This window comes from Vicugna pacos, chromosome 7 (assembly GCF_048564905.1).
Source record: "Vicugna pacos chromosome 7, VicPac4, whole genome shotgun sequence".
Classification (NCBI taxonomy): domain Eukaryota; kingdom Metazoa; phylum Chordata; class Mammalia; order Artiodactyla; family Camelidae; genus Vicugna; species Vicugna pacos.
The window spans coordinates 13,548,081-13,574,069 of NC_132993.1; the positions used below are offsets into that span (position 1 = coordinate 13,548,081).

The 25,989-nt window shown below is 45.7% G+C and overlaps 2 protein-coding genes across 6 annotated transcripts in view; both read left to right on the forward strand.

Annotated features, from left to right (window-relative positions):
* The window catches only part of ATP6V0A4 (ATPase H+ transporting V0 subunit a4), a 59,265-nt gene extending 49,740 nt beyond the window's left edge, over positions 1 to 9,525 (forward strand). For all 4 annotated transcript variants that reach the window (XM_072964369.1, XM_072964368.1, XM_072964367.1 and 1 more), the window contains exons 17-21: positions 327 to 428; positions 2,568 to 2,696; positions 5,982 to 6,099; positions 7,694 to 7,865; positions 9,071 to 9,525. In XM_072964369.1, the coding sequence (XP_072820470.1) occupies positions 327 to 428; positions 2,568 to 2,696; positions 5,982 to 6,099; positions 7,694 to 7,865; positions 9,071 to 9,164 (615 nt within the window). In that variant the 3' untranslated portion in view covers positions 9,165 to 9,525. The remainder of the gene's footprint in view (positions 1 to 326; positions 429 to 2,567; positions 2,697 to 5,981; positions 6,100 to 7,693; positions 7,866 to 9,070) is intronic.
* Positions 9,526 to 10,858: 1,333 nt separating this feature from the next.
* Positions 10,859 to 25,989, forward strand: part of SVOPL (SVOP like) — a 60,902-nt gene continuing 45,771 nt past the window's right edge. Inside the window, exons 1-5 of one of the 2 annotated variants that reach the window (XM_072965397.1) lie at positions 10,859 to 10,897; positions 11,010 to 11,093; positions 19,071 to 19,189; positions 19,361 to 19,452; positions 22,445 to 22,543. In XM_072965397.1, coding sequence (XP_072821498.1) covers positions 19,108 to 19,189; positions 19,361 to 19,452; positions 22,445 to 22,543 — 273 coding nt within the window. In that variant the 5' untranslated portion in view covers positions 10,859 to 10,897; positions 11,010 to 11,093; positions 19,071 to 19,107. Of the gene's footprint in view, positions 10,898 to 11,009; positions 11,094 to 12,001; positions 12,062 to 19,070; positions 19,190 to 19,360; positions 19,453 to 22,444; positions 22,544 to 25,989 lie in introns of those variants that run through there. The other variant, XM_031674614.2, reaches the window with a different exon arrangement.

The window sequence follows — 25,989 nt, forward strand, 5'->3', positions numbered from 1 at the left end:
CATGAGCACTTCTGCCCAATGACGGGTTCCCTGTAGCGCGGGTGTGTGAGACGGGGCCGCTTGGAGAGGAAGGAATAAAGAAAGGGATCTCCAGTGCCGGCATGACTGGCCCCCGGGCACCGCAGGGCTGGCAGTTCTCTCTCTGCAGTGGGACTGTCCCATGATGGGAGGGTGAATGGGTTCATTGAAATGCTTTAGCCCTCCTCAAATAAAGTGCAACCAAAATGATCCGTGTTTTGAAATGATCCGTGTTTCTCATTTTGTCATATGAAGTGTGCTCTGCAGTCACCTTGAGATGATAGGATCTTACCATTTTGCTCTTACAGCAAGAAGTCCAAAGTTTCTTTGTTATTATGGCTTTGATTTCTGTGCCATGGATGCTTCTGATTAAGCCATTTATTCTTAGAGCAAATCATCGGAAATCCCAGGTAAGCGCCATTCATTTCAACTCACTCGCTGGGTAGGTATGTGGGTTTCTTGGAAATATACGTCAGGGGTTTGGAGACGATGCTGGGTTTCCCAGGACCCCAAGGATGCTGGTGAGGTGAGGATCTGACCCACTCCAGGTGCGTTTCCTTCTGTGAGCCTGGCTTTTCCTCGGGGTCTTCTTATTTCCAGCATAATGGTCACCTTTAATCTTCTGCGTGGCCACCTGTGCTTGGGGTGTGTGTGCTGCGTCTGGGGTAGTTCATGACTTCTAAGAATCTGACCTTGGTTGTTTATTTAATTTTCTTATTGAAAATAAGAGTCTTCTACTACAGTTTTAGTGGTTAATGAATATTGAAAGTTGTTTTCATCAGGATTCCCAAGTTGTGAGCTTTCACTGTATTAAGTGACAGATTGTGTGAGAGAGCCAGAAGAGGGAGTAAACAAAGTCACAGAACAACAACAAAAAGCCACTAAGTCCGTTCTTGTTTATTTGTGACATTTCCCCTAATGTCAAACACCAGTTCCAGCCCTCTTCTTCCTTTTGCCTAAACTTCTCCTGAGCCTCAGGTTTACTCGGAGTGAAGAAGGGTTTACTATCAGCCGAGATCAGGTAGGATTTGGGAAGATTAAGCTTCCAGGGAGCACCAGAATCTAGAAAGGACACACACGCGCTGCTGAGGTGATCAGTCTCTCGCTTTCCTCTGTCAGTACAGAAGATTAAGCCGACTGTGCTGAGATCGCATATGTTTTAAATGGTTGTAGATGTTTTCAGATAACTCCTTTTTTCCCTAAACTCTTTGTTGGATATTGACCTGGCTGATGGAGTCAGAGACCCAGAGGGGACGAGGCTGGAGTGCAGGAGTTTCGTCCCTAGATGGCGCCCTCTCTAAATCACCTGCCTCTCCTCCCACTGTGTTTCCTGCCAGCCTTGACTAGATCCAAAGCGTGTCTGAAATATAATTAATGTGGGATCTAAATACATAGGAAGGCAGAGCAAAGAATACTTGTTTATTGTTTGGTTAATTGGTGAGAAACCAAGATGGTAAATGACGGGTGAGGTGGACCAGGTGTTTCAAAGGAAGGTGGCAAATACCTTTTTGGAGAGATAGATGCAACGCTCTTTCCTAGAACTCAGCCTGTCCATAGGTTACTGCTGGCTCACCTGAGTCCCAGGACACTCAAACAATAGGCTGTCTTGCTCTTTGCTCTGCAAAAGCACCCACGGGTGACTTGTACAACGGGGAAGGAAGTAGAGGGCTTTGATGGTCTGCCATCTTCGATGATACCTCCTGACCTTGGGTGACCGGAGCTCCCGAAGATGGCTTGGAGGCCAGCCTTTTTGGCCCTTGGGAGGCACGGCTGTTGGCTGATTAGCTGGTCCTTTTTCAAGTTTGAAACACTTTCTCTGACCTCCAAGAGATGATTCCGTAATGGAGTTATCTGGCTTTCTCCCAGTTGCCCCTATGAAACCTTAAGGAGGCTCAGTACATACAGATTATAAACAAATTTGTTCTGATGGGCCTTAGGGGATTTGAACAGAGGTCCCCTCTACTAAGGGTTCTCTGTAATCCTGTAACTCAGGACCCCTGCAGAATGTGGTTAGGAAACCCCTTCACTTGAGTGATACAGCCACCTGTGATACGGCCCTTTAACCATAAGCCCCGTAGACAGCCGGTGACCACGTGTCTCCTCCCCAGAACCACTCAGGGCCAGGCCAGCCCATTAATCTCTCCCAGTTAGTTTGCTTATAGAAATCTGGCTGTTCAGGTCGCAAGACTTTTGGCTTCCTGTAGAGACTGTGATTAATCCGGCACGTTCTGGAACACCATGGAGAAAAGCAGTCGATCAGATTGCCTGGGTTTGAATCTTCGCTCTGCCCCTGGCTAGCCCTACCAGCTGTGTGATCCTGGGCTCGTTTCTTGCCCTTCCTGGGCTGCAGTTTATTTCTCTGCAAAAGGGGGGTGATCACTGTACTCCCATAAGAAGACTGTTAGGAAGGCTAGTGAGAGACTAGAGAGCGCGCAGAGCAGCATCCGGTGCATAGCTGATGTTTAATGAGAACCTCTATTTTATAGAGAATTTTAGTAATTCTAATTCCAAGGATGAATTCAGCGTTTCACTTTCTTGTTTGCGGACAGCTGCAGGCAACCATGATCCAAGACAATGCCACCGAGGACTTTGAAGGTGGCCACGCTGGTCCGCCCACGAGCTCTGGTCAGCGGGCTTCTGCAGGTGCCCATGGGGCTCAGGATGACCATGAAGAAGAGGTATGTGGGACCTGACACCCTGTGAAGACTTCCAGTTTGTGCAGGTTCTAGAAGCAAGACCTGGTCAGGGGTGACGCTCACAAAGCCAGCAGCACGTGGGCGCCAGCTCATCAGAATGGACCCGGGCAGCAGAGCTGGGAGGGTCGGGAGGACCCTGCTGGTGGCAGCCCTGTAACCCCTGAGTCATGGGAAGTTGAGGGGGTCCCAGGGGAGGGGGGCACCTCTGCTTACAGCTACTTACCAACCAATCAGGGAGCATTTTAATAATTTCGCCAGGTGCTGCTCTATATGTGAATGTCAGCCTCCGATTTAGTGACATATATGCTACGGAGGCCTCCTGGGCTCAGAACCATGCCCTGGGGAGTCTGCTAGATTTATCATGTGCCCCTCCAATCAGTGCCCCTCTAACCGTGAGAGCAGAGCCCAAATCTAGTCCCTTGCATAGAAGTAAGAAGTGGGTTATTTATTCCCAGCCCTCCTCCCCTCTCAACCCTGGCCCTGTCTGGACATTGTTCACGTATCTTTGTAACCTTGTCTGCCTCTCACATGAATTCACAGATTGTGTTCATCTCTCCTCCCTCCTGCCCTTTTCTGTCTCAGGGCAGCTGCTACTCCCTCAGGAATGTGCCATGTTTTCCCAGATAAGGCAGTGGGCTGTTGATCCACGACTGGAGTCACCCACAGTCCTGAACCCCAGGCTGCGGAGATTTTAACCAGAGCTCTGTTCCAGTTCTGAGGTGGGGACAGGGATCCTGTGAGGCCTGAGAGATACTATAAGTAGCTCCATTTGTGGTTTTAATTACTTTTTTAAAAAGTATTCTTTTGCACTCATGGGTACCCAATTAGAATTAATGAAATATTAATCTGAATTGTGGAAAATTTTCCTAACAAGGTTCCAGGTCCTGAGAGTAACCCTTATTAGTGGCAACTGGCATTATTAGGGTTGTCAGACTAGCTGGAATGTTTTAGAATCCAACCCATGCATCTTCTGACTCATCAGGTCCCAGCCTGTCCAGTACAACCATTCATGCTCCTCGTGGCCTCAGTAAATATCCAGTCCGTGTGCACCTGTCACTTCCTCCATGAACTGGTAGCCCTTGGCTGGGCAACTTCAGGCTCCGTTGGACGGCTTCCTCCCCCAGCACAGCCGTGCATGGGTCTCCGGCACAAGGCAAATCTAGACTTGGCTCTGCTTCCCCGTCCAGGGCCCCTCTCCTGTCTCTCCCCACCAGGAGATAGCCAGGCTCCGGGTTGAGGGCACAGTTCTCCAGACCGCCAAGTCTACCCAGCACTTCTGACACCAGCCACAAGTTTGGGGGTCCTCTTAGACTCCCTCGGGTTCAGTAATTTGCAGACAGCTCACAGAACTCAAGAGAATGCTATATACTTTCCATTAAAGTTTTGCTACTTTACAGTGAAGGTCTGCAAATCAGAACCAGCCGGAGGACGAGGCACACAGGCAGCATGTGGCCCTGGGAGGGTTTCAAATGCAAAGCTTCTGTGTCCTCGGGGATGCATTACTCTCCCAGCATTGACAACATGCGTGTGGTATTGCCAACTGAGGAAGCTCACCTGAGCTTCGGTGTCCAGTGTTTTATGTGATGTCACTATGTAGATGTGGTTGATCCAAGTGCAGTCCAGGTGGCTGCCCTCAACCTCCAGCTCGCTCCCCTCCCTGGAGATCGGGTTGGAGTGATAGCAAGTGGCTCAGAGCCTCATCTCAAAACACCTGGTTGGTCTTTCTGGCGAGGCCAGCTCCCTCGTAAACTGTCACGTGCCCACCATCGTCACTTCATTAGCAAGAAGTATGAGGTGTGGTCCCAGGGGTGGACCATAAGTATCAGACATTTCTTTCACTTGGGAAATGCCAGGGGTTTAGAGGTTGCCTCTTGGGAGCCAGGACGAAGCCAGACTTCTCTTTGGCTGAGATTAACCCTTCACTACACACTCCTCTACTCACTCTCTCCACCTCCGCCCAGTGAGTCCCTCCTCACTGTTTTCACTGATGAACGGGAGGGTATTGAATTTAGTCTTTTCACCATAGCATCCGACTACAACTCCCCGGGACCACAGCCCCCATTTCTTCCAGCCCCCATATCCCTCCAGCCTCCACGTCCTGGACTGCAGCCCGCTGACTCCTCCTGATTTTTTGACTTTTCATTTCCATCATCGTTTTTTGTTTTTTGTTTTTTAATTTCTTATCTCTGAATTAAGATGTTTCCCAAGGCTCTTCTTTTCATGATGTCCCCTTGCCAGTCTTCTCGGTCCTCTTAGCTCCCACGCCCACTCCTCCCGCAGGTGTGGTCCCAGGTGTCCATTTCCAGCCCAGGCTTTTCCTCTGAGCCTGTTCTGCCTCTACTGCTGTGTGCCGAGAGATGATGCTGGAATGGCCTGCAATGCAACACGCAGATCAGCCATTCCCTTTCTCCAATGTATCTGTTTCTGTCAGTGCCATTCTTTCATCTATTTGGACTCAGGGCCCTCAGAGCCCTGTATGACCCTGACCTCTGCTGGGTGGGGGGCCCTCCTCTGTGTTCCCACAGCACCTCTGTATTCTTGATCACTGTGCTGTTGTGCGCTGACAGTCTGTCTGTTTGCATCTTTTCCCTACTGGATGGCGAGCTGTTTGAGGGCAGGGGTGGTGCCAGTCAAATTCTTTCCCCCATAACATCAGAGTGCATGAAGGAAAAGAATGGATGCATGGATGTTTCTTTTCCTCTGTACCTGGATTACTAACCTAATCAACAAGTTGGCTTTTTTGCTTTTAGGCTATCCCTTCCCTGATCCATTTTGCTATCAGATTAACCTTCCTCCCATTATTTCTTTATCCCCCCGTCACTTTCTATTAAGGTACTTTTTATGCTTTCTCATGACACCGGTTGTCACCTCCATTCTGCATGTGCTTGCCTTTCCAGCAGCATTCATAGCTGAGTCTCCCCTCACCTCAGCAAGCTCCCAGTTTCAGCTGGATGGTTTTTCTCCCAAACTTGCCTTCATGCAGTTCCCAACCACTGTCTGTTCCTTACCTGGAGTCATGTTCTTTACCAGGAATGATCTGGCTTTTTCTCTCCCCATCCTTCAGGCTCAGCACAGCTCTCACCTGCTGGGACACCTCCCCGACGCCAACCAGTCTCTCTTCTGCAAGCAGATTAATACTTATTTCCCCCTCGTTCAACTGGAAATGTCTTAACAGCAGAGCCCAGGCCTCATTCATCTGGGTATCGCTTGTGATACGTTCATGTAGGAAGTACTTAATGAAATGGAATTAAAAATTCTCTCTTTCAGTTCAACTTTGGAGACGTCTTTGTGCATCAGGCCATCCACACGATCGAGTACTGCCTGGGCTGCATTTCAAACACGGCGTCCTACCTCCGGCTCTGGGCCCTCAGCCTGGCGCATGCACGTGAGTGGGCCGCCCAGCAGGGCCACAAGCCAGTGTCCCTTTGGAAACAGACGCAGTGTGTTTGTGGGTGATAGTGCCTTCCCTGGCTCACTTCTGGTGTGCTTGCCGGAAAAGCGGCTCTCCTTTCTTAGCAGAAGTGACTTTTTTCCAGTAGGTCTGGCTTCCTATTGCTGGAATGCTTACCCTCTGTATCAGCTTCCTTTTGCTGCTGTAACAAACTACCGCAGACTTAAAACCCTGTGAAATTGACTGCCTTACAGTTCTGGAGGCCAGAAGTCCTGAAAACAAGGTGTTGGAGACTGTTTTCCCCAGAAGCTCTAGGGGAGAATCTACTTCCTTGCCTTTTCTAGTTTCCACAGGCTGCTTGCATGCCTCGGTAAAGATTCAAGCCCCAAGACTGACTTCAGACTGGAATCCTGACTCACCGACCTGCTGTGTAAAACCCTTCTTGATTTCTGCCTGCTTCTCTAGTCTTGTCTCTTGGTATTTTCTTGAGTGTCCCGCTGGTCCCCCTGCCCCCACTTCATACGCTGTGGCCGCGAGGAGCTGCGTCAAGGCTCCTGAAGGTGCCAGGCTGTCTGAGCCCCGCTGTGTGTCTGCCCCACGGCTCCCTTGTGGGTAATAGTCCTCCCTTCTTTAACTCCCTCCCATCCGATGTCTCATTCCTCCCTCAGAGCTCAGCTCGGATGTCACCTCCCCTGGTCGTCTTCCTCCCTGATCCCCAGTCTGGAAGGTGCCCTTCCCTGGCGTTCTGGAGGTGCCCCTGTTCTAGCACTAATTGTAATTTTGTCTCATTAGCCTGTCTCCCTGTTAGACTGTGAGCTCTTGAAAGGCAAGGACCCTGACGTTTATCTCTGCATGCCCAGCACTGAGCATAATGCCAAGAATAGAGTAGCCAGGCCAAGGTGTGTGCTAAATGGATAGAAACCACAGCAGTGAAGGGGAGCCTGACTGTTGATCTACAGCAGAAAAGCCAGTGCTTGGAGTTAGTTTGGTTCTTGACCACTCTGGCTGTGTTGGTTTCCTTGCATCATCTCCTGTGATGATGATATCTCCCTGGGGGAGAACGAAAGGGAGAGAGAGAGAGGGCTCTCTGGTATCTCTTCTTATAAGGGCACTAATCCCATCATGAGGACCCCACCCGAGTGACCCATCTAACCCGAATCACCTCTTAAAGGCCCCATCTCCCAAGTGCCATCACTTGGGGGTTAGGGCTTTAATGTGAATTTGAGGGGCTGAGGGAGAGACAAACATTCAGTGCCTATCAAGTCATATTGCATGCGTTCTTTTGTGTTTTGCTTCTTTGGCATAACTTAATGTTTATTCATGTTGCTGCCAGTATCTAGGCGGCTCACTTTCATTGGTGAATAGTGTGCCACCATACACGTGTCCCCTTGAAGGAAACTCCTCCACGGTGAACAAAGCTGCCGTAGACAGTCTCACGCAGGTACCCGGGGCACACGTGCCTGCACTCCCCACCTGGGGCTGGAGTTTCTGAATTACAGGGTGTGCGGGTCCAGGATTACAGTGTAAGAACAATCCTCATTTGCCAGATAGACTGTGTGCTTGAGACTGTTCCTCTTGCCCCTTGCAGAACTGTCCGAGGTGCTCTGGACCATGGTGATGAACATCGGCCTCTGCGTGCGAGGCTGGGGAGGACTTGCTGGGGTCTTCGTCATTTTTGCTGTGTTTGCTGTCCTGACAGTAGCCATCCTTCTGATCATGGAGGGCCTCTCCGCTTTCCTGCACGCCCTGCGGCTGCACTGGTAAGGACGGTTGTACCTGAGAGCTCTCAGTGTGCTCCAGGGAAGGAGGGTGGGCTGTAGGGCCAGCCAGCTGGGTTCAAGTTCTGACCTGTTGTGTGACATTAGCAACTCATGTGCCTTTTTGGAACCTTAGTGTAGTCACCTGTTGGTGTACCGTGAAATGATGCCATATCCGTATACACATATGCACATGCACTGGCTGCCCTGCAGGGCACGTTAGCTCCCATTCACGCCTTCTCTTTTAAATGTTCATTTGTTATTATAATTGGCTTCAAAATAAGGGAAACCCTCGAGTGTTGGTAAGATGACAGATCTGAAAGGCTCACAGAGCGCAGGCTGCGCGGATCTGGGATGTCTGGCCCCTGCTGCTGAGCGCAGGAGTTATGCCAACAGAACAGGCTACTAAACTCTGGGGAAGCAGAAGCAGAAGGAGGGTGCCCACCAGGACGAAGACGCTCACGGGAGGCCCTTGACATTCACAGACACACCCGGAGACCGTCGGCCATCCCTGGGCTTACGGTTGCGAGAACATTTGTTTAGGCTTCTGTTTCTCTCCCAAGTCACGTTTCAGTCAAGGGTTCTGAGTGTACGAGTGCACTGAGGCATCGGTGCTTCCGTGCGCACTGGACCTCCCAGGCCGTCTTTAGCTTCACTGATGCTGCCCACCTCCCTCCAGGGCCCCTCGTCATACAGAAAAGTTTTCACACTTCACGTGTTCACTGGAGAAAACCCCGATGCCCCCCCTCCTGAGGCCATGACATCATTTCTCCCCATGTCATTAAAGAAATGAACTGTCCAACATCATAAAACCTAAACAATCACACGTGGTATCTGTTATGCAAGTTGTAAAGTTGTAAGTCAAGGCTTTGGTTGTTCTGTAATGATGTAAGCCCTGCAGTTTAAGACCAGGATGGAAACAGAAAACCACAGATAACCTAGTGACTCCGCTCCTGAGGCAGCCCTGGCCAGTGAGGGCTTCCCGTTATGCTGTGGCCTGAGGCCACTAGCAGAGGTCTGGAGAGGGTGGGAAAGGTGTCAGATGGAGGCAAGAGAAAGATATGTTTTTAAGAAAAGCCTCAGAGGATTCCCCAGGCACCTGCCTTCCACACTGGGTACTTGATTTTACAGACTCTCTGCTTCTCCCCTCCAGCTGCCAGCCTCTAGTTTATGTGTTCCATCCCCCTTCTCCTTGCCCCCAACAACAGGGTGGAGTTCCAGAACAAGTTCTACGTCGGGGCTGGTTACAAGTTTTCTCCATTCTCCTTTAAACAAATCCTGGAGGGGACAGGCGAGGAGTAGCTGCCAGCTCGGCGGCTGCGGCCGCCTCCTCCTCCGAGCACCTCCTGCACCAGCCTCTGCGCCAGTGAAAGGGGTTTGGTCTCGTCTTTAACGTCAGCCCGCGCACGCCGTCAATGGGATGATTGTTCTCGGCTAACCGGAGGCAGGAAGCCATGTATAATTTATCTCTCAGCCGTGGGATTTGATATGACTTAACCATGTCATAGAGGAACCATGTAGGCAAGTCATGTCAACCTCACGGGGGGCCTTCATTGTTGAACACTGAAATGATTGAGAAATGGGGAGGGCGGAGAGCTGAACTGCTGGTTTTTTGCAATATTTTAAGTATTATATGTAAGAAAATAAACTCCTGGGCCATTCACGTTTTCTGTAAGATGTCTTTATTCAGCAGTATTCTGTAAAATTCCGTGTTGGTAATTATAGGTCAAAGCTGAACAATAGGGCTACCTAAACTAATCCTAGAGAAAGATTCTGTTTTGTTTTATTCTTTGATTTCCTCCTTCCTCAAACAGCTTTTCTTCCCCCTTGTCTGGGGCTAAGTGTTACAGGATTAGGAACTTTCTCATGAATTTTCACTCCAGGTGAGGAAGAACAGGTAATATTCTTGGCCCCAGCATGGCTCTCAGAATTGTTAAATCCTGTGGAATGAAGTGTAACCAGATGACATCAGCATCTTTTTTGTTTACTCTCAACGCATATTGTGCTAGAGTCACTGGAGAAGAAGATTTGTAGAGTTGGGCACATTCTGGAAAATGGCTTGCCGGAAAGGAGACTGCTGGACGGTCTGCCCCAACACTCTCTGATCAGTTTGGCCCCAAAGTCATTTCTCAGGCACCGAGATTGGCAGACTCCCAAGAGCCAGGCATAGAATAAGATGTGTTCCGTTGACTGTCCATCTGAATGACCTTTATCCAGATTAACCGCCATCTTTATGGAACTATGTTCACACTGGTGCAGTGCCTTGCAGTTGAGGAAGTATTGTCACGTAGTATCTGGCTCTTAATAGGATTCTAGAAGGTCTGATCAAATTCAAAATCACCTTTTGGACAGCTAATTTTTTAAGCTCCCACCCGCCCCTCTGTGTAATGGGGTTGACTGGTGCTCATGGAAATGTCATTGCTCAAACCCAGGGAAGCATCCATGTCGCCTTCTATGCCAGTGTCATGACTTGTCCAGCACAATTTAAGGCACAATTAGATGCTCAACAGGTTTTCATTTAATGATTAAAACAGGTTGAGCCCAAGAGTGATCGCTGGAGCCGGAAGTGGTGTATCTGTGAGTTCCAAGTCTGATGCTCTATCACACGTGCCCTCAGGCAGGAAATGGAGCTATTCCCCTCCTTGCCGAAATGAGAATAGTGGTCTCCACTCCTCTGCATTGTGGGAGGGGATCAGAGAGCACCGGGCATGGATGGGGTACTTGGCCAATGATACCTATCAAAGGAAAGAAGAGACGAAAGCGGTAGCTAACGGTGGTTGTAAGTCCGTAAATGCCCATGCCGCCAAGGTCCCTGGGCAGTTTCAAGGTCCTCAGCTCACCACTGCCCTTCTCAGCGGTTATCTAAACACGTGCTTGGCTTAGATGGATCACAGCCTTTTGCCCTTTGAGTCTAAACAGTGATGGCTGGGAGAAAAGGCTCGAATGAGCAAGGCTGCCCTCTGCCCCTGGAGTAGATCCCTACTCTTTCAGAAATCCCTGGCCCTCCTGAGAACAGCATGGTGGTTTCCTCCAAGGTTTGGCAGCCTCGTTCTGTCTCAACGAGAGATGTAATTTCCCCTTTAAAAAGGGATCGGGTGAAGGGCTGCTGAGAAGAGGGTGTGACCTGGATGTCACTCACTCGCCCAGGATGCAGGGCTGTTTCTTGAAGAATCTTCACAGAACTGAGCCAAAAAAGGAGGAGAAGACCTTGGAGCCAGCCTTCTTGGGAAGGTAAGTCCAGAAGTCCCCAAGAGGCCATCAGTGGTCCAACTTCTGTATGAGACGTGGCTGCAGTAAGGGGGAGCGAAACAGCCCGAGACTGGAAAGCTTTCCAGGAAGTACACAGAGGTAAGAAACTCTGACGATCAACATAGATCTGGATCTTTTGTTTTGTTTTGTTTTTTGGTCTGGGGTTGGGGGGCTTTGACCATTAGTGCTTGGCAGAGTACAGATGGAGTATAAAAATTTTGCTCTGATGATATTGCAAAACAAATTACATCACACAGACAGAAGTTTAGTTTTAAAACGCTCTATAGGGGCCCAATTATTTCTGGCTAAAATAATTAAGTGTAGCAAAATGCAGTAGAGTACAATGTCCATCAGTCCCTTAGATTTTATTTTAATGAAGCTTGAAGTTCATCTGAGCCCTGTGTTCCACAGTAAATCCCCAACCTGTCAGGTCTGTGAAAGCAGGCAGTGGGTTACCTGCGTGTTGGAGTCTCTAAGGAATGCTAGTGAGAGGTATGGCGTGTCCTTCGCCGTGTTAGTCCCATTTTCTGGAATTGGTCTGACCAGGCATCCACCCTTCCCTCCATCTGTCCGTCCATCCATCCATCCATCCATCCTCTTCCTTGGTTATAAGGGACTTAGATTGACTCAGGAAGCCAAGAACAGAAGGTGCCAACTCAGCTTTTCCAACATTCAGTTTCAAAGTTGAGATTGCAAGCTCTGTCTCTCAGTAACATTCCTCATATCCATCTCCGAAACATTTTGTCCCCTTTATGGAAACTTTTTTAACGAAATGTTCGGCTGAAACTCAAGGAAACAGTAAGAGAGTACTTTTCCTATCTGTTAACTGCAAGTTAGTGTTTGAGTGTTTGGCCCCCGCCGCCACCCCACATGCCCCCATCAGAGGAACCCTGTTGTTGAAGACCCCGTATAACCTACTGGGGCAGGAATGAGAAGTTTCTCTGTTGCAGGTAGGTTGCACATTTGTTTTTTCCATCTCTTGGCAACCTCCCCTGACATTGGGAACCCCTCTGACCATCTTCAGGGGCTGGGTGTTAGAAAGACTGATGTTACAATTGGCGAAGCAGAACAGCCTTGTTCTTCTAAGTGAAGTCAGAGTGAGTCACACGTGACTGCCAGCCCTTTTCTCACCCAGCTCCTCCCCTACATCATTCCACGTCAGGAAGGTTTTCCTTTCTATATGATACACATATTTTACAATTTAAGGCAATGTAGAGTAAGAGTGTTTTTAGTGAAATTTATTCATTGTGTTGTGCCTCTTATAAGTATAAGGTGACTGGGTGGAATGGGTATCGGCGTGAGACACCTGGCTGGAAAGGTTTTTTTCGGTCTTATTTTCCAGTAGGTACGTGGCCCATGTGAGGATTTCCTAGTGCCACTTACGTTTACCCTTGAAATATAATCAATCTATTTTAGAAAACAGGTAACCCCACCCCTATTTGGGTGGTTTTTCATTTGAGCCCAAGTTATTCTAATGTTAGCAGAATATTAGCAATAAATGTCTTTGGGGAGATATGCATTTGATAACTCCATAGATACTTAAAAACGGAGTGTATTTGGTTTGTGGTGATGGTGAAATTTTAGAAATGTAATTGATACCTTTGTTCAGAGATGAGAAACAGCACTGCCACGAGTGCTTATGCTGCAGTGGGCACTGCGCCATGTTATTACAAGCGTCATCTCGTTTAATCTGCATCACACACATCAGAGAAGGAACTTTATCAGTTAAGAGTTGCACACACCTGGCTAGTCCAAGTGCAGTGGTGTTAACAATGATCACAGCCAGTGACAAATTTCTTTGTTTCTTCTCCCACTCCTTCACTTGACTAGCCACAAAAAAAAAAAAAAAAGCACACAAACAAGACAGAGCTTTATTTTTTTCCCATGGAAAATATGTCTGGAGGTAAGCAGTTCAAGGCTGTAGGAGAGCTCCATATCATTGTCACCAGGTCACAGGCTCTTTCCGGCGTATGCACTGCCAGACTTAGCCCAGAGTGTCTGTGGTTCCACCTTCACATTTCTATCACCACCCAAGATGGCTGCTGAAGTGCCAGCCATCACATCCCCATGATCTGGGGAGGAGACAGAGAGGCAACAACCTCCACCTGTATCTCAGTGGCCACCCCATCAGCAAGGTACCAGGGAAGGCTTGTTACTGGGAAGGCAGCAAGCTATTTCCCCTGCAAGTATTTTTATTTTCAGGTGAGGAAACAGAATCTCGTCTCAATCTCACCAAGGCTACTGACTTCCCTTCTTTTCTCCCTCCCTTCCTTCCTCCTTCTTCCCTCCTTGTCACTTCTAATTCCTCTTTCCTCCTCCCTTGCTTCCTTCTCGCCCTTTCTTCATCCCACCCCTGCTCTTACCCCCTTCATCCCTCCTTTTCTTTCCTCCTCTCCCCTTCCCTCCTTCCTTCTCTCCCTCTTCTTTCTTCCTTTCCCCCTTTCCATTTCCTCTTTCCTTCCTATGTTTGTTAACTTAGTAGGTATAGAATAATATCTAAAGATTTTTTATTACTAAACTTTGTCAGTTATTACAGAAGAGGAATGATTTTCCAGTTTGGTTTGTAATTTATATATCCTCTTGTGAATTGCCTGTTCTTGTAATGTGCCCTTTAATCTATTAGGATCTTAATATTTTTTCTTGTAATTTGTGGTTTATATATACTATAGACATTTACTGCATATATAATGGCTTTTCTTGTTCTTTTCATTTTTGAAATAACGTGAAAATACACAGAACATAAAATTTTTCATTGTAGCAATTTTAAAGTGAACAGTTCAGTGGCATTTAGTTGCACAGTGTTGTGCAACCGCCACCACCAGCAAATGGGCCCTTCTGTGCCAGGCCACCTTGTGGACTTACGGCCACACAATAATTTGATTGTCTCTGGGTCCCTGCCCACCCTGACCCAGTAGGTCAAGGCCGTCAGCAGAGGGCAGGTGGGGCGCGTGTCCCACCTGGGACAGCGGCTCAGGGAGCCCTGTGAGTGACGCGTCAGCGGCACCCCTTTATTGGTTCTTTTCTTCCAGAAAGAATTTTCACGGTAACAGAACTAGCCTTTCTAAAAATTCAAATAATGCAGAAAAGTATAAAGAAAAAAAGAAAAACCCATTCAAGATTCTACCTGCCAGCTAATTCTTTCCTCACCTGCTTCTCTTGGCCGAAACCTCCTCGTCCTTCAGGACCTGCCTCCGCGGGTCCCGGCACTCGGCGGAGCAGCGCCTCCCTTCCGTGGCCAGAGCCGCCTCTGCTCGCCCTGGGACCACACTGTTTCCGCCTGAATACGCCCCTTTGCTCCCCGTCAGACTGTGCGTGCTTTGGGAGCTGGAACCCTTTTCATTGTATTTTATTATCTGATACATAATGGTTCTCCACGAATATTTGTCAAAAGACCTCACGCGGTTTCAGACCGCTCTCCTGAAGTTTCTACGCGGGTGCGTATTTACATGCAATTTTATGAATTGGGATCCCTATATACGTACATTAGGTACATACATATTGGAAAATGCTTTTCAACACCAAATAGCCTTTGACTTAAGAGCTTATTTTAAATGGTATTCTGTTACAGGAATATGTTATAATTTTTTTTGGCCTCTTCTTTCCTGGTGAGCATTCAGGTTTTACCCAATTTTTCTGTTGTTGCTGTTGTTAAAACATCAGTGTGATGACCATCCGTATACCTTTATTTTCATTCGCATTTCTGACTCGCTCATTAGGATGAATCCTAGGAGTGAAATTGTTTAGTCAGCATTCTTTCATCTTTGCCTAACTGCCTTCTGGAAGGGATGTAGCCGTGTCCCCTCTGACCAATACCCTGAGTGCCTATTTCTCGTACACTGGGTATAATCAATCTTTAAGGTTTTTGCAAATCTGATAGAAGAAAATAACTCATTTTAATTTCTTAAACTTTTTGATTGAAGTATAGTTGATTTACAAGGTTGTATTAGTTTCTGGTGTACAGCATAGTGATTCAGTTATACACATATATTCTTTTTCGTTACAGGTTACTACAAGCCATTGAATATAGTTCCCTGTGCTGTACAGTAGGACCTTGTTGTTTATCTATTCTGTACATAGTAGTTTTTATCTACCAATCCCAAACTCACAATTTATCCCTCCCTCCTCTCTTCCCTCACTGGTAACCATATTTGTTTTCTATGTCTGTGAGTCTCTTTCTGTTTTGCAAATAAGTTCATTTGTATCATTTTTTTAGATTCCACATATAAGTGATAGCATAGGATATGTGTCTTTGTCTGACTTACTTCACTCAGTATGATAATCTCTAGGTCCATTCATGTTGCTGCAAATGGCATTAATTCGTTCCTCTCATGGCTGAGTAGTAATCCATTGTACATATATACCACAGCTTCTTTATCCAGTCATCTGTCAGTGGACATTTAGGTTGCTTCTGTGTCTTGGCTATTGTAAATAGTGCTGCTATGAACATTGGGGTGCATGTTATCTTTTTGAACCACAGATTTCTCCAGATACATGCCCAGGAGTGGGACTGCTGGATCATATAACTTACTTTAATTTGAAGGCATGGTTCTCTTCATATTATGGAGACCAAATGATATGTCTCGTCTTCAATCAAGACGCATATGAAATTGCAAATGTGAGCCTCCCTTTCTGCGATCAGCTTTGATTCAAGAGAGATGGTGAAGCAATTGTCTCGGACCTACACCTTTTGCCGGGCCCTCTGTGAGGAGTCACTTTTCTTTGCTGATACGAGGAGGGACGTATGTAGGCTGTTTATGCCCCGCAGAGCTACCTCATCTGTTAAAACACACACATCAAAGTAAAACTTATCTACTCAATATTAAGTGGCAGATTTCCTGGGTTCCTTTTCTTGTCACTCAATACTTTAGCAAGAAGACTGGCTGGAGATCGTTTTTACGCCCCTAAAACGTAAGCCTTCATCATTGTTAAAATTGTAACACATGTTTAGATTGTTCAAGAGGCCATAGAACTTGACTGATAGACGAGATTAAGTGTTGGCTGAAGATTGCATTTACTGTTAAGCATTTCAGTTGTAACTGAACTTAAAACTTACTGGGAGTTTTAAAAATTATTTTTCCACCAAGCTAAATTGTTTTATTCTGTAACACCATAAATGGCTTGAATCACTTTTGGTTTTTAAGTCTGCTGCCATGATTTTCATGACTATTCTTTAGGGGGAAAAAAATGATATGGTCCACAGACAGTGAAACTCACCATTTTACAGTGTATAATTCAGTGATTTTTTGTATAGTCACAAGGTTGCGCAATCATCACCATCATCTAATTCTCACTGAGTGGTTTCATTTTCATATTCTGATCAAGTTAAATCTGCGTTAGTTCATCCTCTCATCTAGAAATGCGGTATTCAGACATAGCCAATTTTTAATGTGTACTGAATTTCTTTAAAAATCAAATAAAGGTGATTTTTTGGGGGTAATTATTTTTAAAGTTACCAGATAAAGAATACCCCTCCAAAGGGTATTTGAACAACGTCTGAAAAGGGAGCAGTCGACGCTTCTAGAGCAGTCTGTCTTTGTGACTTTCAGGCTCTCAGATGGGCTGAGAGACCAATTATTTTTATTTTTTCCACTCTGTGAAAATAACAGTTCTTTGTACTTTTCACGGTCTCCCTTGGGAAAGAGGATTTCATGGACTTATTTCTGAGCTTTTTTGATTTCTCTCCCATCTGGGAATATTTGTGTCTCTGTGACAACATTTTAAGAAAACAAATAATATCGACTTTACAGTAGAGTTGTTTTATGTGTATCTGTGGTGTCTCCAGCCAGAATTAAAAACTCCTTAGGGCCGGGAACATGTCAGACCCTCCTCCGGACTCTCCCCAGGGAGCCCGCACAGCAGGATACAGAGCCGGCACTTGACAGAGCGACAGGACCTTGAAGGGCTGCCCTACAGCTGCTCCGGGCTGTTTGTTCTGGGGAAAGGGGAGCTTTGAGTTCTGATTCTGCTACTTACTACTGGTCTGACGCTGGAAATGTTACTTAAGAATCTCACAACCTCGTTTTTTGAACTATTTGTTTTGAAAAACATTACACATTTTCAAAAGCTGCAGATCGTAAAATAAACCCCAGTGTACCCACCTCCCTTCTTCAATAATTCTCACTAGAGGGCCACTCTTTTTCATCTAGACACTCAACTCCTTCTTCTGCATCCTATTCCCACCCCCACCGTTGAATTATTTTAAAGCAAATCCCAACCATCAAATGTCATCTGCAACTATTTCAGCACGTGTCTCTAAAACGTAAGGGTTTTTTCTAGGGCAGCCATCATACCATTGTCACACCTTAAGGTGTCACCAGTGATTCCTTAATATCATCCAACTTCCAAATGTGCTTACATGTCCCTGATTTCTGTCATCTCTTTCTCAGCTCATTCTCTTTATTCTTCTTCTTGTTTTATACGTGGTTTCTTTTAATGAAGATCCAATCAACTCATTTATTTGGTTAGTTAGTGTCTTTTCTCTTAATTCATAGGTTCTCCTCTCTCTCTTTCTTTCTTTCTTTTTTTTTTTCTTTGCCATTTATTTATTGAAGAAGCTCGGTCATTAACCTGTAGAACTTCTCACATTCTGGATTTTTCTTCTTGCATCCACATGGTGTAGTTTAATGTGTTTCTTCATTCCCTGTATAAACTGGTAGGCAGAGCTAGAGGCTTGATCAGACTCACATTCAGTTTCTCTTTAAGAGAATATGTCACAGGTGAGGGTGTATACGTCCTAGGGCGTCTCGTCAGGAGCCATGTCACATCTGATTGTCTCTCTTTCAGGGGCGTAAGGAACATTGTCCGTGTGTTCAGGCATCAATCTCATCCATGTCTGAGAAAAGTTCTCCAGCAGCCTTTCACCTAGTAGTTAATCAGGCGCTGATGATCGTTGCTTGGATCCATTATTTTGTTAGGAGTTGCAAAATCACGATAATTTAATTCCATCCTTCTTTCTGCATGTATTAGCTGAAATTAAAAAATACTTTTCTTTCAGCAGCTGTTTGGTTGCCCTGAAATACAGAAAATCTGTTCAAGAAAGGCAAGAGATTTCCTAGTTTTCAGAATAATGAGTTGGTTTCTTAGTATTCTCCAAAAATGATCAATGAGATTTTCATTTTAGTCATCCTGTAAACAATGGATTTTGGTATTTTTGATGGGTTTCAATTCTTGTCAGTCATTCTTCTTCTTCGTATATCTATAAAACACATAATGAATTCATACTGATATTTCCAGTTCAAAATTAGGACATGAACTTTTTACATAACTTCTTTATCTTTGTATTTTTTTCTTTTGCACTGAAAACCTTGGTTCCTAATAATAGTAACATAATTGCTTTATCCTACAATTTGTATTAGTATCAAAATAGTGATGCCAGCATTATTACTAACAATACAATTACCGAGAACAGATGAGGGTTTCTGTTTCTCCCACTAAGGATATAGAGTTAAATTACTGTGTCATAGAGCCATTTGAAAAAATAAAATCACTAACTTCAGCTTTCTTTGTTTTATTTTCCTTTTGATTTTTTAGGATTAAGATTTTTTTTTTTTAGGATTAAATACCAAAAAAGGGGAAATGAAAAGAAGTGCTTCATGGATTTCTGTTAGAATTAAATGAAAATCATGTGCGAGAAAACCCCTTATAACATACGGTGACCCTGTTAACCGCGGGATCTGTGGAGCTGAAGATAAAGCACTGGCTACTGTGATTATTTTCTGAGAAAAGCCCATCTTCACTCCCAGTCAGAGCATGCGAGGGGTTAAATTGTCACTAGTCACAAGGGCTCAGTCCCCTCATTTGGCCATTCAGCCTCTCCATGATTGAATGTCTCCATGTTTCACGTTCCTCATAAGTAAAATAATGATAAATTATCATACCTACTTCACTGACTTTTTTGTGAAGATTAAGGGAGAATATGTGCTCAGTTTTCTTTCTTTCCTTCTTCCCTCCCGTTTCCAGCAGGTAAGCTGTGTGGGGAATTTGAACCACTTGGAAGATGGCAGCCAAGCGGACAGAGCCGGTCACCATCATCAGCCTTCGGGAGCTGAGCCTGGGGACCCCAGAGCCGCAGCCAAAGGGTAAGAGGAGCATAGAAATCTCTGGTCCTCAAGCTGTTTAATTCCCACCTCTCGTGTATTTACTATTTTTATAATAATGAATTGGTCTTCCAACGTCCTCCAGGGCAAGCAATAATCCACACACATTCCCTTCCCAGAGGCTGTTCCTTTCACTCTTCCTTTTCTCGTTAGAGCCAAAGACATTCACCGTGGAAGACGCTGTGGAGACCATCGGGTTCGGGCGTTTCCACGTTGCCCTGTTTCTGATCATGGGCAGCACAGGGGTGAGTGCACCTTGGAGATCGCCTGCCTCTCCACAGCTCATTCACTGTTGGGCACGTAGAGGCTTCCCTGACCTCCATTCAGGGAGAGGGGTGTGAGAGGAAGCAGGAACTCTTGGGGGGTGGGGTGAATAATCCAAAAATAATTTTCTTCCACCTTTGGCAGGTGTTTGGTTATGAGCGAATGAATATCTGTGTTCTATGTTCTGGGAATTCAATACCCTTTTTTTTTAAGTTGAACTTGAGACACTGGGAAGAGAGGAGAAAACTGTGGTAGCCTTTTAAGTCACATTAGACACGCGGTTCTCAAACATTTTGTGCGTAAGAATCACCTGGACACCTGTTGTAATTACAGAGTCCCAGCTCCTCTAAGCAGCCCTGTTGAGGGTTTTTTATTTACCACCTGCTGTTCTGAGGAAGGAGGAGCAACAGCTCAGTCCCAGGGCTCTTATAGTGGGACGAACCACAAAACCACTGCTTTTGCAGGTGGAGTGAGAGTAGGTTAAGAGCCCCCTGTGTATGATGGTAGCGATAATGAGACAGAATGAAAAATCTGAGACAACAGTGGTTTTGGGTCAGAGATAATGACAGCTAAGGAGACCACAAGTAACCACTAGAGAGCCCAGACCCTCTCTGCTCAGCTAAATGGTTTAAAAAGAAGAGTGAGGCGAGCTGGAGGTGGCATATGACAAGTTCTGATGCATCTCACAAAAGCCTTGCACTGTCGGGGTGCAGTCGAGTATAGAAAGAAAGGCAAGACTCGTCCTAGTCTTAATACACTGTAGAACATTTATAAAGTAGGGTCTCACCTAGGCTCTGCATTTTTCATCTTCCATATTTCAAGGAACAAGTAGGTATAAACAGCTAGGATTTTATCATCAACTCTCCTTTACTTTCAACCAGAACATCTCCACTTCTTTTTTGCATATTTGATTTCTAGTATGTTTCATTTCATGGTCTCAGTGGTTTAAATGGTGTTAGAAACTCTCTGCATCTTTCACCTTCAAGTATGTTGGGACTCCTGTCTTTTTTTTTTTTTTTTCTATAATAGCCCTCTGACAAGTGAAAAGAAAACGTAGATATGTTTTGTCTGCCAAATCAACCAAAGCACCCATGTAAAGGTAGTACATCCCTGTTAGTTATCACCTGTATTAGAAAGACAGTGCCACTGTACCCCTTTCCAAAGGACAACTGCCATCTCTATTTTGGTGACCTCTAGGTATCTGTCTCCAGACCTACATCCATGGAGATTGTATGCCTGTCGCACATTTACATTTGATGTTGTTGCAAAATGGCTTCTCATCATTAAGTATTTAACAGGTTGCTTTAATTCTTCCCAGCCCACCAGCTAGGAAGGGCTGTTTACCAGGCCTCTCCCTCCCTCCCCCATACACACACACAAGTGAAGAGAGAACCGTTTATTTGGTTGTCATAACCAAACCCCTCCTCTGGTTTCAGGATGGGCTGCTTGGTGGACCAGGTCTTCTCATCAGTGTAGTGGCGTTGACAGTGATGGGTGTGACGCCTCCTGGCCACAGCCAGTTCAGGCCCTTGCTCAGAGGTGGCTGGAGTGGTAGTTGGATTTCTACACCTCATGCGTGTGTGTAATAGCATCACCGCAGCATAGCAGACTCAGTCCATGACTAGGACTTTTGGGTCCTGGACTTCTTGAAGATCTTCTAAGATCTTCTCTGACTGTGCTGCTCCTCCAAGCCCGCCCCTCTAGCTTCTGGCTGGTCCCTCCCCCTAAGGCTAGTATATCAGAGTGGGGCTGGGCCTTATCCCTGACTGGCTTATTTCCTCCTAAGACCCTTTAGAGGAGTGATGCCCAGGTGAATATTAATAGACCTAACTGCTCTTTATTACTTTAATAATTCAAACAGTCTTCTGAGATCATCATGCTATCTCTTACTCATGATAACTTTTGGACTAAAACAAGCCAGGTATTTTGACTCTCAACATGACTGTAATACTCTGCAAGGGGAGACAAGCCATTATGATATACCTCAAATTCCCACAGATTAGCTAACGTTAGCCATACCTTTTTAATCCTTCAAGGTGTACAAACACGACTAGTACCATGATCAATAACCTGCACAAATATCCTATTATTACCCACAGAATGTATCCCAAACAAATTCATCTTTCCCCCCTTTAATTTCCCCTTTCCCCTCCTGATCCATGCCCTTTGGTCTCAGTCAATGACATCATTGTTCACCTCTTCCTCCAGTGCACAAAACCTTAGAACCATCTTTGAATCCTCCTTGTTCATTATCCTGAACTTGAATTTCTATCGTCTGTCTCTATCTATTCTTTCAATTCTTTTCTCGCATCTACTGCTTCCTTTCCCTGGGAGGTAAACTCATCCTGTAATGAATTACAAGATACAGACAGAGGATGACATTTCCTTCTATGGAAAGTTTGAATATGTAGTAGCACATCTTACACTAATTTTGCTGAGTAGACACTCTTTCCTGATGACGAACTCATATTGTTTTGTACTTGTTGCTTGTTTTCTAGCTTTCATAAGTCTTGTCTTCCCATCCCAGCTTCTTGAAATCAGGGACTCTTTCAAGGATCCATTTACAAGGAGTCTGCCCTGAAATCTTGACGATGATGCGTATGAAACAGCAACGCTCGTTTGATGTGGATGCTGGTGGTTGACTAGGTTCACCTGCCAGCTAAGTGACTGGCCCCCACACAACACCCTCTAAATGCAAAAACATGGATCAGCAACATCATGAGGGAATACATGTCGTAAATCTTGAGGGATGCTCTCAGATTGTTCAAACCACAAATTGTTTACATCCATGAAAGCCAAAGTTCTTCTAGACTTCTTTATCCAACTGGCAGTGCTGAGTGGGTATTTAATAGGTACTCCTTCAGTGGGGGAGGGGAAGTGGAGGTTATGACTAGGAGGATGACGACAGGCAGATGTGGGAAGAAGTGAGGACAACCTAGCACTTTGACGTGATGTTTTCCCTCCTTCTTTCAGGTTGCCGAGGCCATGGAGATCATGTTGATAGCAGTCGTGTCTCCTGTCATCCGCTGTGAATGGCAGCTGGAAAACTGGCAGGTGGCCCTAGTGACCACGGTGAGTGCCTGCTTCCTGTGCTGAGAATGAACCAACTGAGGACCAGGGGCTCCTGCTTCCCTTCCCCGTCCCGCAGGGCTGAGCACCACAGGATCCCTCACTGCTCGGTGTGTTGGCTTCCTAAGTTCATGGGTTTGCAGGCCCAAACTAGCATTTGAGACCTTTTTCCCATTTCTCTTCTCCAGGAGGCATAACCTTGAATTGCTTATTTTCTAGACCCTGGCAAGAACTCAGAAGAGAGAAATGCAAATCAGAGAAAGCGACGCTTAGCTGTAGGTTCGTTATGGTTCATGCCAGGTCACTAACAGGCTTCCCAGTTGGGCCACAGTGACCTAACTTGTCACCCAATCACCCTCAATGAGTTGTACACATTACACCTTAATTTTTTCTCAAAAATCATTATGAGTAAATAGCTTTATGAATTGGACACTAAGTTTGGCTACAAAGTGGGTTTAAGGATATTACCCATTATTCTTTCAAGAGGTATTTATTATGCACCAATTAATTGCCAGCAGACCCTGTGTGTGTGTGTGTGTTCACGAGTATATTGGGAGAAGCACAAACAGTTCCATGTTGCTTTAATAGAATTGAGGGAGAGGGAGCAAGGGAGACCAGGTGGCAGAGACAGTAGGGGCGGGAGGCAGAAGCATCTCGGAGTCTGTGCGTGGACTCCGTTTTGCAGACCACTGTAGGCCACTGTGCCCCAGCTTGGGGCAAAGTACACAGGCCCTCCAAGCAAAAAGTCATTGGCACAAATAGGTATGACAGAATTTCAAATTATCATTTTGTGTAACAAAAATCAATTTTACCTGAACACCTCACTGGCTTCATAGTCATTATGTGAATGACTCATTAAATGAACATTAAAGTACACCTTCTACCATGCAGAGCTCTGCTAAATCTTTTTTTTTTTTTTTTAATTTTGAAAGAGGCTCTTCATGCTTAGAAACATTAGAGGCCAGGCCAGCATGTGGATGACGGGGAGCTGTTGAAGGGCGTTAAGGGCATGCTCAGTTTCCAAGAACCCAGAGGAGCAGGCTTAGAGGCTGGAATAAGTTAGGAGGCTGTGGGGTGGCGAAGACCAGAGTGTGTGAAGATGGGAAGGAGTTTGGAAGTGTTTAGGAGGTAACATCAACTGAGGTGCTCACATCAGCCGAGGAGTCAAAGAAACACAAGGTGAGAAAGGAAGTGTTGATTTACTTGGGCACTGAAGCCAGTTTTCATGAAGGCAAGACTTAATACAGAGAGATCCCTTGAGCCAGGTGCCACTCCTCACTGAAAGAGGGGAACGTCTGGGAGGTAGGTAGATGGTGACGAGTAAGGGAGAGGGTGACAGAGTCAGATGGCAGAGGCCTCGGAGGAGGGTCAGGCTGTGCAAGAGAGTAAGACCCCAGCACTCCCACCCCCTGGGGGATGTGGGCAGGGAGCAGCCCCCGCTGCAGAAGGCTGTTGGAGAAGGGGTGCCCCTACCCTCTCACCTGCTGCCTTAACCAAATTTCACCTGGGAGTTCTCACCCGTATTGGGTACCAGGAAAAATTCCCCCTCACCCGAGGGACTGATCTGTGTTCTCCCCCGAGATGATGTATATTATTCGTCCACTTGTGTTATTTTCTGTTTTGGAGGCCAGGAAGTTTAGAGCCCGGGTTTATGCCCCATCATGGCAGCCAATATACAAATCTGCCTTAATTCTCTTAGCTCTGTTCCCTTCTTTAAAGTTCTGTGAATTTTGTTGCACTTTTTTTTTTAAATTTTTGTCCTTTTTTTTTTAAGTTTTTGTCCTTTTTTTTTTTTTAAAGTTTTTCCTAATACTTTCAGAAGAGAGAGAAGGTATAGATAAAGATAACTAAAGACCTTATCTGGGCTTGTGGTTAAGTGACTCAGCTGCTTTTTGTTTTCATCTACGTATAAATTACGTACAGTTTTGAAAGCATGTCTTGTCCATCCTTGTGCCTTCAGGGTGACTGCTATAACATTACGTGTAAGTATAACCACAGCACACCCCACACCCCAGCTGGTTTGTAGGTCAGCACACCTTTGTTTCTGAGAATGTTGGTGATCCAGGTGTGGTGTCTGCATCTGTCACTCCCAGAAACTGTATTATATGGTATGATTTCTATATTTACAGCATCATGGGTTGCATTTATGTGTTCCTAATGGTATCGAAAGAGGCTCCTTAATGTCAGCAGTAACGTGACTTCCCTTGTTAGCTGGCTTACAGCTCAGGAGACTTCTCTGTAGGTAGTTCAACCTACTTCCTGCTCCAAATTCCTTGCCCCTGCCTGTCATTTAGTCTCTATCATCCTGGCTGTAAGTCCCATCTGACTTTGGCAACTGTCCCCTGGGTTCACTGATCACAACCTTGCCAACAGGAGGGGGCTCAGACTGGTTTAGCAAAGAGGCAACACTGTCACCATCTCCCAGGCTTCCCATCCCCCAACTCCAACTCCACTTTCCCGACAATCTGGCCATGAGGACTTAAGGCCTTAAGGACTATGGATGAATTATGTCCCTCAGTTTTGGTGAATAAGAGAGTTGGTGCCAAAGAAACAAGACTTCACATGGTGCATAGTCAGAAACAAGGGCTATTTTGATACTAAAAGTAAGTACTGTAGAAAGCAGCTGACCCTCCAGGTGTGGGGGTGGGAGGGGGGGGGGGAGAGAGAGAGATTAATCCACGTCCCTATGTGATCTCCCAGACAGGATCAGAGTTCACAAGCTTTGGGCTTCACACAGGCTTGGAGTCAAGATTTATTATCTAGACAGGCTTAACGGTGAACAATTCAGCCTTAGGAAAGTCATTTTTTTTCACACTGAATAGAAAGAAAACAGAAGGAATACCAATCTGTCACGTATGAGAACAGAGTAAAATTTAAATTTAATCTTATTCAACTATGTCTTTCACTTTTATTAATTGGCTAATTCAGTTTAATCCAGTTGTAACTTATTAACGCAACACAGCATCTCAGTAAACAAATGTATTTTAAGTCCAAAGAGCCAATTTCCTCCCTGCCCTAGACAGTGTGTCTGTTGTTTTCTTTGATTCACATCTGATTAAAAAGGAATTTTGATGATTTCAGGTTCCACAGTAGAAACTGCTTATATTCAGGGGGACCCAAGTTTTGGGATTCACCAACTGATACGACTTTAAAAAAAATTCCAGTGGCTGGCATAGAATTGACATTAAAAATATATATATTAGACATTAGGAGGAGAGTAAAAGGGAGTAGAATATGTGATGATTCCCCACTCCCCTGAATAGGTCACTTTGGCAGTGGATTCTTTTGAGCTGAAGGCAATCAGGACCCAACAGACTCAAGAAAAACTCTTCCATTTCCCTTAATTACCTAAAAGAATTCAGACAGGGGGCCTGGCTCGGAGAGTTACTGCCAGAGACAACTTTCATCTGAATGACCCATCTGTATGACTGGGCAAACATCTCGTTACC